This window comes from Physeter macrocephalus, chromosome 4, assembly GCF_002837175.3.
Source record: "Physeter macrocephalus isolate SW-GA chromosome 4, ASM283717v5, whole genome shotgun sequence".
In the NCBI taxonomy this organism is placed as follows: domain Eukaryota; kingdom Metazoa; phylum Chordata; class Mammalia; order Artiodactyla; family Physeteridae; genus Physeter; species Physeter macrocephalus.
The window spans coordinates 74,624,232-74,635,888 of record NC_041217.1 but is presented as its reverse complement, the minus strand read 5'-3'; the positions used below and the strand labels follow the sequence as shown (position 1 = coordinate 74,635,888).

General features: G+C 44.5%; 2 protein-coding genes across 7 annotated transcripts in view; one reads left to right on the top strand and one right to left on the bottom strand.

Annotated features, from left to right (window-relative positions):
• The first annotated feature begins 4,174 nt into the window (after positions 1-4,174).
• PSMB4 (proteasome 20S subunit beta 4) lies at positions 4,175-6,575 on the top strand. Its single transcript, XM_007130477.3, has 7 exons — positions 4,175-4,356; positions 4,603-4,809; positions 5,074-5,220; positions 5,386-5,467; positions 5,864-5,980; positions 6,182-6,270; positions 6,460-6,575. Exons 1-7 carry the CDS (start codon positions 4,217-4,219, stop codon positions 6,470-6,472), a joined length of 795 nt encoding a protein of 264 aa, XP_007130539.1. The 5' UTR covers positions 4,175-4,216; the 3' UTR covers positions 6,473-6,575.
• Positions 6,576-7,933: 1,358 nt separating this feature from the next.
• The window catches only part of POGZ (pogo transposable element derived with ZNF domain), a 46,434-nt gene continuing 42,710 nt past the window's right edge, over positions 7,934-11,657 (bottom strand). For all 6 annotated transcript variants that reach the window (XM_024116040.3, XM_024116042.3, XM_024116043.3 and 3 more), the window contains one exon: positions 7,934-11,641. In XM_024116040.3, the coding sequence (XP_023971808.1) occupies positions 9,970-11,641 (1,672 nt within the window). In that variant the 3' untranslated portion in view covers positions 7,934-9,969. The remainder of the gene's footprint in view (positions 11,642-11,657) is intronic.

Below are 11,657 nucleotides of genomic sequence, written 5' to 3'. Positions count from 1 at the left end.
TAGCTTTATCTATGGAAAATTTGCGGAACTCCTGGAATGTTCATGAGGCTGGAGAGTTGGGCTAAAAGCTTCTAAAAGGCACAATGAATCTCCCACAGTCTGGCATTATAGATTAGGAAGTGAAGACCTGCTGAGGCAGGGAAAGGAGAAGAGCCTCAACTACTCAACTGGTCTCCTCCTCAAGATATTTGCCAGATTTTGAGACTCCTTAGAACAGGACCCTGCAGATCTGGCTCAATCTTCTTCAGTACTTCAGAGCTAAGGAGATGAATACCTGCCCAGCTTTCAGTCAAAAGATTGTGAGGAACATGCCTGAAGAATATGGATGAACCAGACTGAAACAGCAACCCAACCCTGAGACAGCCTAATCCTTGACTGGATTGAGGTGAATCAGTCCCTCACCCTATCTGCCTAATAGGAAAAAGTGAGAACCCTCTCTGGTGGAAGAGAACATGATATGGAGCCTTCTGTAGTTATTCATAATTTCTGGCAAACAATAAAAAAGCATGAGACTTGTAAAGAGAAAAAAAATATGACCAAAGTGGAAAGAAAAAATATATAAAAAGACTCATAGATGATCCAGACACTAGAATTAGCATACAAGAATGTAAAAATAACAATGATTAACATGTTAAAGAAAATAGCAAAAATTATGGACATATAAATGAAAATGAATTTAAACAGAAAATTGGAATCTATAAAAAACTCAAATGGACATTCTAGAACTGAAAAACAAACAAAAAGCCAAAATCTGAAATTAAGGGTTTAACAGCAGATTGGGCACAGAATTAGTGAACTGGAAGATAGCTCAGTAGAAAACATCCAAACTGAAACACAGAGATAAAAAAGAATGGAGGGCTTCCCTGGTGGCGCAGTGGTTGCGCGTCCGCCTGCCGATGCAGGGGAACCAGGTTTGCGCCCCGGTCCGGGAGGATCCCGCATGCCGCGAAGCGGCTGGGCCCGTGGGCCATGGCCGCTGGGCCTGCGCGTCCGGAGCCTGTGCTCCGCAGCGGGAGAGGCCGCGGCAGAGGGAGGCCCGCATACCACAAAAAAAAAAAAAAAAAAGAAGAAGCTCAGCAAACCCAAGCAGGATAGATACAAATAAAACCATGCCTAGGCATATCCTAGTAACACTGTTGAACATCAGAGACACTGTTGGGTATCTTAAAAGAAGTCAGAAGAAAAAAGCCCCATTATCTTCAAAGAAACAACAGTATGACTAACAGATGACTTCTCAACAAAAACAATGGAAGCCAGAAGAAAATGAAATAACATATTTAAAGTTCCAAAAGAAAATAACTGTCAACCTAGAATTCTATACCAAAAGGAAAAAAATGCCATAAAATATAAATTTTAAAGATATCTTTACCGGGGCTTCCCTGGTGGCACAGTGGTTGCGCGTCCGCCTGCCGATGCAGGGGAACCGGGTTCGCGCCCCGGTCTGGGAGGATCCCGCGTGCCGCGGAGCAGCTGGGCCCGTGAGCCATGGCTGCTGAGCCTGCGCGTCCGGAGCCTGTGGTCCGCAATGGGAGAGGCCACAACAGAGGGAGGCCCACATACCAAAAAAAAAAAAAAAAAAAAAAGATATCTTTACCAAAACAATCTTGAAAAAGAAGAATAATGTCTTGTACAGTCTGATTTCAAAATTTACTACAAAGCTACAGTAATCAAAACAGTGTAGTGCTGTCATAAAGACAGACATATAGACTAATGGAATAAAATAGAGAAACCAGAAATAAACCCTCACATATGATCAATGATTTCAACAAGGGTACCAAGACCATTCAATGAGGAAAAGACAGTCTTTTCAACAAACGATGTTGAGAAAACTGGATACCTACATGTATAAGAATGAAGTTAGACCCTTACCTTACACCATAGACAAAATTTAACTCAAAATGGATAAGAGATCTAAACATAAGGACTAAAAGTACAAAACTCTTAGAGGAAAACATAATGGAAATGCTTCTTAATATTGTATTTGGTAATGATTTCTTGGATATGACATCAAAAGTATGGATATGATATCAAAAGTATGGGCAACAAAAAAAGATAAACAGGACCACATCAAAACCTGAATCTTCTGTGCATCAAAGGACACTGTTGAAAGACAATCTGGTTCTGCTTTTGTGGAACTTTTGCTTTAGCAAGGCAGTCTTTAGACAAGTGTGACACATGCTGCAAGAGAGATATTGCAGAACTGAATTATAGAGGATGTAAAATTACAAAAATCCTCAGGGCATACCCACAGGGTAGTGCAGCCATGGACAAGCTAGATACATTTTCTTTCTCATCTTTCTGTTATAGCCCCCTGGAGCCAGGCCCTGAGCAGGTCAAGAAATGATCCTTAACTCTTTTGGAGTTGAAGTTTCAAATACCACTTCTTCTAAAATATGGAGCAATGAAAATGTTTGTGAGGTGGTGGTGTTGGTGATTATTAATTACAATTTAGTCTAGTGTTATTCTTTTCTGAGAATTTCAAGACATTCCCCATAACCAGAGATACCCTGACATGTTACAAAACCAGTCTGGTGATTATTGACTTAAAAGCTCAAACACTGGTGAGAGCTAAATACTAATTAAACTCGAAGTAACAGCCAACCATAGAAAACTGGGCAAACTTAAAAATGACTTTCCAGATAATACCAGACCTGCTTTAAAAAGAGAAGAAACTTCTTATAAGTTTCCCTTGTTTTAGTTTAACTTACTTTTTGTTGTTTTCATCTTAGCACAAAAGACATGCTGGTCACCTTCCACTGAATATTGCATCATCAAATGTTAGTGGTTTGCTTTCCCTGTCATCCTACTCTCAGGCTGAATGATTCTAGATCCTTTCACTTTTCTTCTTTTAGACTCTGTGGAATTTGACCACCTGCCTGATCTCTGGAACTGGTACTGGCCCTACCAGAGCCTTAATCTAGGGACCTTGAAAGGAGTGAGACAAGAAACCAGCAAGTCACCTCAGGCCACTTCTAAACAAGGATATAGCCAATTAATTGATGGCTAATTGCTTTAAAGTTCATATGAAGAGGACTCTGGTAGCTATGAAAGTGAAGTATTCAAGCAGTTTTGGAGGAATCCCAGTAAGCCTTTTGTTATCACAAACGACACCTGCTATTTGTCCAGGTAAGCCTCAGAGAGGTCCGAGAGTCACCTGGAATATGGGGTTTGCGAGAAGGTGGCTATTACTTTGAAGAAAAAAATCTACTACCTAGTTTTCAAGTCCCAAAGTTGATACAAAGAGCATCCTTTGGGTGCCTCTAACACAAGATCTTGACCCTTCCCTTTCCAGGGTTTCATGACCTAATATAATATTTTATTTCAATTAGGCTAAAATTTTTTGCATCGCTTTCGTTCAAATTAACTCAGGGAATTTTTAAAAACAAAACTGATTTGGTTTCCTGCTGAGTGAAAAATTTTAAATCTAGTTGTGAAGGGAGTTGTAGCAAAGTAGTGGTTTTAGGTTCTGTTTGATTCTAGACACTGCTTCCAGCCCTTGCTACAGAACCACATTGAGAAGTGAACGCCTGTAATTTAGTTTCACTCCCACAGTCAATGGAATTTTTCTGATGTTTAAGAGGTAGGCAAGAGCCTTTGACAATTAGGAAACTTTCAGAGATTTGTCCAAGGTCCTACAGAGTGAGTTATCCATCTGAGATATCATACACCCCAAGGTAAGCGCAACAGTATGATTCCTTTTTTAATTCTGAGTTTGAAGACTCAGATTTCTACTACTTGCTGTGTGATCGGGTAAATCACTACTCAAGTCTCGGTTTCTTATCTATAAAATGGGTCGAATATGCCACATTATCCTGGGTTCACTGTTAGTTTCGTGTGGGTTTTTTGTTTTTGTTTTTCATAAGGATCCAAAAAGGAAAGGAGAATTTCTGCTTCCTCGCTCAGCGTCAGCGTCTTGAAGTGCCCCGCCCCCCCATCCACCCCCGACCCATACCCATCTCCCACACCACCCACCTCTTCCTTGAATTTGTGCGTCAGAATACTGTTCTAGTCCAGACACTACCGCGATGTGATACGACGTCTGGCAACTCCACAACTCGGTTTTGGTCGCCAACCAGGACACTGGTACGGTCGGCTCTGACCCTATCAACATGGCAGCTGGAAGTGGCTTGCAGGAAGAAGAAAGGTGTGGCACTGAAGGATCACTTCCGTTTCCGTCGGCGCCAACGCTTTAGTTTCTCTTGCTACCGTGACTAAGATGGAAGCGCTTTTGGAGTCGTGGTGCGGACTTTGGGCCAGCGTTCCGGCCCCTGGGCAGTTTCATCGCATCCCGCCCACTCCCGGTTCCTCTGTGGACCCGGCGTCCGCGCTCTACGGGGGTCCGATTACGCGCACCCAGTAAGCTCTCGGCGCCTTAGCCTGCGCAGGGGGAGGGACCGTGGGGCCTGGTGCGGCCGGCAGGTTCTGGGAGCCGGGGAAGGCGAGGGGGCCACCCCGGGGCGCGCTAACGGCGGGGAGCTCGGGGAGGAGGGTCCCGGAGAATGAAAGGAGCCGTGGAAAGTCAGAGGCGGAACCCACAACGCGGGAAGACGGCTCAGGCTCTCCCCCCGCGCCGCCCCTCGCCAAACCACCCTCTCTCTCCAGGAACCCCATGGTGACCGGGACCTCGGTCCTGGGCGTCAAGTTTGAGGGCGGAGTGGTGATTGCAGCAGACATGCTGGGCTCCTACGGCTCCTTGGCTCGTTTCCGCAACATCTCTCGCATTATGCGAGTCAACAACAGCACCATGCTGGGTGCTTCCGGAGACTACGCTGATTTCCAATATTTGAAGCAAGTTCTCGGCCAAATGGTGTAAGTCATCTCGAGAATAGGAGTAGTTTCCAAGTGGGGAGGGGAATCCACTGTTTTTTATCCCTTCAAGAAGTTCTAGGGTGGAGAAACTTGAAGCTGCAGCAGAGGACAGGGAGACTTGGCGTGGAAGATGTGAGAATGTTTGCAAATAAGTAGTTTATTTTAGTGGGTTTAAATGGGGAAGATTGTGGTAACATCTTTTGGGGGTGGATGGAAACCCCGACTTCTGTTCTCTCCCTTTTTTCACAACCAATTCTTTTTAAGGATCGATGAGGAGCTGTTGGGAGATGGACACAGCTATAGCCCTAAAGCTATTCATTCATGGCTGACCAGGGCTACGTACAGCCGGCGCTCCAAGATGAACCCCCTGTGGAACACCATGGTCATTGGAGGCTATGCTGATGGAGAGAGGTTGACTTGAATACAAATAACTCATTTCCTTGACTACCCAATCTCTAGTGCCTGTGTAGTGTCTGTCTCTTCCCCCTGAGTGACTCCCACTTCTACCTCAGACCCCATGGTCCCATCCTTCAGCTAAGATACAGAAACCTAAGATGACCTATTGTGTCCTGTTAGCTTCCTGGGTTACGTGGACATGCTTGGTGTAGCCTATGAAGCCCCTTCGGTGGCCACTGGTTATGGTGCATACTTGGCTCAGGTAAGTAGCCAATTGAGGGATGAGGGATAGGAGAAGACAGAAGGCAGTGAGGGTTAGTGGTTGTCTGCTTGTTCTATCCTTGAAATTCTGACATGAGGAACAGGCTAGGATCTGTACTGCTGGGCGGATGGTTTTCTTTTTGGTCCAGAGGCCATAATGACAAGGTGGGGTATGTCCTGGAGGGAGTCAGTATACATGTGCAAAGAGAGGACACCCTAGAATTTCCCCTTCAAGTGGGTCTTAGCACAAGTAAGCAGAGTTCATTTTGCTGAGGCAATAGGTGGAATGTCGTCTTTCCACTCATTTATGATTCTTTTCACACCGTGGATTTGCGACAAATTGCCTGGTATTCAGCTCGTGATAACTCCCATGTTTTTTCCCCCCCGATATCCCTAGCCTCTGCTGCGAGAAGTTCTGGAGAAGAAGCCAGTGCTGAGCCAAACTGAGGCCCAAGAGCTAGTGGAACGCTGCATGCGAGTGCTGTACTATCGAGATGCCCGTTCTTATAACCGGGTGAGAAGTGCGAATAATAAGTGATGCGGATCTAGTTGGCAGGCTTTGCAATCCCCGAGTCTCTAAACTTTGAAGAACAGAGTGCCCCATTTCTGTGTCTCCTGTTTTCACATTTGGGAAAGACCCTCCACTTGACCTTTGACCAGGGACTTCTTTCACATAAGGGTTGGCATTTTCATTGAGAGCTCTGCTTTCTTTCAGTTTCAAATCGCCACTGTAACTGAAAAAGGTGTTGAAATAGAGGGACCCCTGTCTGCAGAGACCAGCTGGGATATTGCCCACATGATCAGGTGATTGAAATTAAAATTACAGTAGAAAAGATAGTTGGGAGGTCCCTTGGTTGCAGTAAGCTTGGTTTTTTTGGAGGTCTCAACCAAAAAATTCTCTGGGTGGCAAGGGTTTGGGCTGAGGATAGAGGTGCTTTTACGAATTGATTCCTCACTCTATGGCTTCACCATTTTATTATGATCTCTTTTTAGTGGCTTTGAATGAAATACAGAGGCATTATCCAGCACTGAAGTTGTACCCTTTTTCTAACTTTGAACTTGGCTGGTTCAAAGGTCCTATTCTTTTGTAAAATAAATCCTTTGAAACACTTGCTGAGTGGTTGTACTGTTTGACTAGGTCACACCAGGAGTGAAACTGCTAAGTACTGCTGTGTGCCATCTCCCTCCCTGGTCAGAGAACCCTTTGGTTCTTGGTTCTGGTAGCATATATATAGAATGGTCTGCATGATAATACCAAAGACCCATTACTGTCTTCATTTGGGTCTGTACGGAAGGCTGCTTTGTATAGAAGTCAGACTTAATCTTTGTGTGGTAACATAATTAGCTTTTGTGTTTAACATTTTTCTTCAATGTTTTCATCCATGCACTAGTCTAAAATAGACTTTTCTGCTTAATGTTGGCTCTATATGTGATTTTAGTTAAAACATCACTTCAAAGATGGAAACGTAACATCTAGTAAAGCTGTATAAGGTTACTCCCAAACTGGAACTAACAGCCTTGATCCCACACCCATCCAACCTCCTCACCCTTCATGGGGAATACTAAATAATTTCGACATTTAAGTTGTCTTCTACTAATTTCTAGCACTGTCAGAAGACCTCTTACAAGTATTGTGTTCACTAAGTCCTAGGTGTAGTGGTGAGTCAAATCAGTTGGGGTTATTAGCCAGTTCCATCACCAGGATGGCGTTAAACCCGAATTTTAAGAAACACCCTGGGTGATTCTGATGCATATCCTTTCTAAACCTCTTTTTGAGAAACTAGTATAGGCAGTAAACCCCAAAACTATTACAGGCATATCTTGTTTTTTATGCTTTGCAGATACTGCAGTGTTGTTTTACAAATTGAAGGTCTGTGGCAACCCTGCATTGAGAAAGTCTTGGTGCCATTTTTCCAGTAGCATTTGCTTAACTTTGTGTCTATGTCACATTTGGTGATTCTTGCAATATTTCAAACTTTTTCATTATTTTGATATGGTGATCAGTGATCTTTGACGTTACTACTGCAAAAAAAGATGACAACTTGCTGAAGGCTCACGGTGGTCAGCATTTTTGGCAATAAAGTATTTTTAAATTAAGGTATATAATTTTTTAGACATAGTGTTATTGCACATTTAATATACTATAAACTTACATGCACTGGAAAACCAAAAAGACTGTGACTCGCTTTGCTGTGATAGTTGCTTCACTGCAGTGGTCTGGACCCCAACCCACAGTATCTCCAAGGTATGCCTGTATAGAAATTCAGTGAGGTGAGAACTGAGAGAGAAATCAAAACCTCTCCACTTGTATTACCCATGATTACAACTAGTAAATTCAAGCAAAAGAAAACTGTCAGCTTTCAATTTGAATCTTCCACACATTCAGTCTCAACACAAAGTAGTCAATAAATACTTGTTTATTGATTAAACTGAATTATAAAAAAACAAAACAAAAAAAACTTCCTATACTACGAAGCCATGCGGGCAGAATCCACAAAGGTAACTTCCTGGCCAAAACCCAGCTGATCCACTGTTGGTGTTATGGCCTTAAAAAAATTACCCATTGAGAAAGTCATACAGTGTGCAGAGGCCAGGAACCCAGCTCTGCTAAATCTGGGGCTGCTGCGGAGACTACCAAAGAGAAGGATTAAGTCACTGCAGATAGAGTTGACCATAGTTCTTGAACTTTTCTGAAAGGCAAAGTTGTGACTCAAAAGTCCATATTCTGTCAAAATGGCATCAGGCAAAAAGCTGGGGAAGAGAAGCCCAGGTGGATCCTCAGTTCAGTTTTCAGATGCCATGGGTTCACAAAGCTGGCCAAGCTGTTTATGGAAGGGAATACTCCAGCTCACTATATTATAGTGTGCTGGGAGTTAAAAAACACAAAATAACGGATGAGAAGAAACAGGTGGTAACAAATGTCACACCTGTACCACTAGGCCCATCACATCTTGAGCATCTCCCAGTCTGTGAAAGCCTGCTCAAATAGGGTCACCTAGGAAAAAACCACATTGTTTATAAATCCATTTCCCCTCATTTTTTAAAATGTTCCACTTATGTACATTTTAAAGATGAACCATTTACAAGCCTGTGCAGGTTGCCTCCTTGGCTCACAGGAGGGAAACATTGCAGAAAGCCTCAGGATGGACACAAGTATAGTATAGTTGTGGGAAAGGTGGACCTGGATTTTTGCTCCTTTTCTTTGTGTGTTACAGTACGTTTCAGTTTATAGCCATTGAGTACATACAATTAAAAAAAAAAAATTCCCTCATGCAAATTGTAGAAAAAATTTTCTTTCCTTGAAGCTGGCAGTGAAAAATAAAGATTCATGTCTTTTTCTTTGTGCACACCCCTATGTGTTTCTTCTTCATGTCAGATTCTTCTCTAAGCATTAAGAGAAATAGGGGAAAGCCACAGGGTAAGCAGAATTTCAACAAGTGGTCTTTTTAAAGTTCAATACAACTTCTTGCACAATTAGCTGCTGGCTGGCGGACATGTGATCCCTTGAACAGGTATGCTGTCCACTTAACAGGAGGAAGTTCAACAAAGCAGGGACTGCCCCCATGGATTGCAGGATGAAGACCCATACACTGGGAATGGCTTCCACCCTAAGGTTCTGTGTGATCACCTCAGTACCTCTTGCTTGCTAATGACCCATGTATGATCCTTTGTCCAGAGTGACGGTGTGAGAATGGGGAAGGGGGCCAAGGATCACAGGTGCAAAGAATATTGGTTTTGTTGTGTTTTTGTTGGAGGGAGGGTGGTGAGGAAAAAAATCTACTCATCATTCTGGACGATTAAAGGTGGTTTCATGCATTTTTAAAGCCACAATTTTATATTTAGAGTTGCTGTAGAAACCAACATCTCTGGAGAGGGAAGGAAAGAAAGGAGAAGGAAGAGAGAGTTCAGTGGGATTTTTTTTCCATTTTCATTTTTATATAAAAGTGTTAAGACCACAATGAAAAAAACTTTTTTATCCATATATATATATAATAAACCAGTTTGTGAGCTACAATTTTTGTCTTTCCCATCTTCAGAAATGTTCTCACATTGACAATGGTTGGATAGCATCATGCCCAAAGACACTGGCCACACAGTAAAACAAACATAACCCAGATGTACTACGATACAGTTGAGGTAAAAGGGGAAACAAAAGATTTAACATTCGCCCACGAAAGATTTTTTTTTTTTCCTTTTTCTTGATTTTGTCAGAAAAATACCAAGCACAGTGATTTAAATTTAAAAAAAAGTCACAAAAACCTGTTTTTAGCAGAAGTGAATGACCAACGGGGCCAGGGCCAGCTCATCGGCTCAGACGTGATCACTATTGGTTTTCCTAATAATCCACAAATCCACAAGGATGTATAAGTCAACATCAGGGGGGAGTGGTTGCATAAAATTAAAAAATATAACCCAAATACCCCCACCTGGTATACCCCCTTTACCTCTACCCTCCCTAACGCTTTCCCACCCCCACTCCACACCCCCTCATGACCCCAACACTTAAATCTCCATCAGATCTAGGTCAGCTTCTTCAAAGCCATAGAAGGACTCGGTCTCACTTTCACCCTCAAAGAGCTGGTGAAGGCTTTCAGGCTCAACTGTCTCTTCAGGAGATGACCTGGGTCGGGGAGTGGAAGCTGAGGCCTCCTCAGACTGTTCCCCACTCAGCTTCAGTTGCTCCTCTAGGGAGGCAATTAGCTCCTCCTGCATGTCAGCATTTCTTGTAGGTGAGTTAATGTTGCCATCAGGGCCAGGAAGAACGCTGGCCACAAGGAAGGACCGCTGAACTAGCTCTGGACAGTCCCCAATGACACCAAGCACCTCAGCCAGCCAGACCAGAACCAGTTGAAGCAGGACATCAGAATCACATGCACTATCTGCCATTTCCCGAGCCTGCTCCTTCCACTTTTTGTGCAGGAAGTTCTTGACAGTTCGTTTGATGCATACATCTAATGGCTGGATTTTGGAGCTACAGCCTGCTGGGACAACTGCAGGCAAAGTGCTAGAGGCACTAAGCATGGCCAGCACCTCTTCTGACAGGTGAGTGCGATGACAGTCCATCACAAGCATGCCTTTGCTGCGCTGGCAAGCTGTGTGCTTCTGCCACACTCGGGTTGACCACAGCTCCATGATCTCATCGTCACTGTAGCCACTCTCCTTCGCCTCTAGCAAGATAGAGTCTGGCACATTAGCAGGCTGATCCATCTGTCCTCGGTAGAAAACCAGGGTAGGGAGGACAGTGCCATCTGCCAGAATGGCCAGCACCACATCACACCAAGGCTCCCCTGTGCCCACTGTCTGCAGGGCATTCTCCTTTCGGTCATCACTGCTCAGTACCTCTGTATCCAGGAACAAGGAGATCTCATCAATAGCCACAATCATAGACAAGGATAAGTCCTGGTTGTGAATCTGCCGTTGTACAAATTCAATGAAGAGTCCTGCATTCTCTGCCACATCCTTAGGTAGAGTGTGGGCCACAGCTCGCCGAGCGTGGGGAGTCAGGTGGTGCCGTAGCATGAAACGCACAGCCCACTCATAAGAGATCTTAAACCCCCCCTCCAAAGAACGTCCTATTTTGGTGGCCTTCTGGAACAAGGTCTCCTCATTTACAGGTAGCTGTTGCTCTCGTTGGGTCAGCACCCACTCAGCCAGTTTCTCTTCTGCCTCTAAGCTCAGATATTTGCCCTCCAGATTCTCCCCCTGTGAGGCCTGGAAGCGCCGAAGCCAACGCCGGATGCGTCGTTGGGGGTTTCGGAAGTGTTCAGCTGCCTGTTCCGTATTGCAGCACAGGGCAAACAGTACTACTCGAAGCTTCTTCACAGAAAGCTGCTCCTTCTTGCCAATCACACTGCTACTACCACCCCCTGATGCTGGCTCAGGCTCCTGGGTGACTGGGCTCCCTTCATCCTGGTCATCGACATTCAGACATTCGGCCCCCTCCGTAGCCAAGGATGGAAGGGCTAAAGGCTGGGGATGAGTGGGGGTTGGTGGTGGGGTTGCAGTTGAGGCTGGTGACGGGAGTGCCTGGGCCATGGGAGCTGGTAGCTCTTCAGGCTCAGCTGGGGTGGCCCCCGCAGATTTCACAGTGGCAGCTTTAATAGAGGGGAAGGAAGGAGGAGGGTACAAATTCTTCAAGTTCCGGTCGTGCACTCGGTCACGAGTCTGGCCATGCCTAAAGGGTTAGCAAC

Bases quoted from the DNA above. Each gene is read 5' to 3' on its own strand.
- PSMB4 (XM_007130477.3), top strand. From the start codon at position 4,217: ATGGAAGCGCTTTTGGAGTCGTGGTGCGGACTTTGGGCCAGCGTTCCG. The intron at 4,810-5,073 runs GTAAGTCATCTC...ATTCTTTTTAAG, and splicing joins CAAGTTCTCGGCCAAATGGT to GATCGATGAGGAGCTGTTGG. The intron at 5,468-5,863 runs GTAAGTAGCCAA...CGATATCCCTAG, and splicing joins ATGGTGCATACTTGGCTCAG to CCTCTGCTGCGAGAAGTTCT.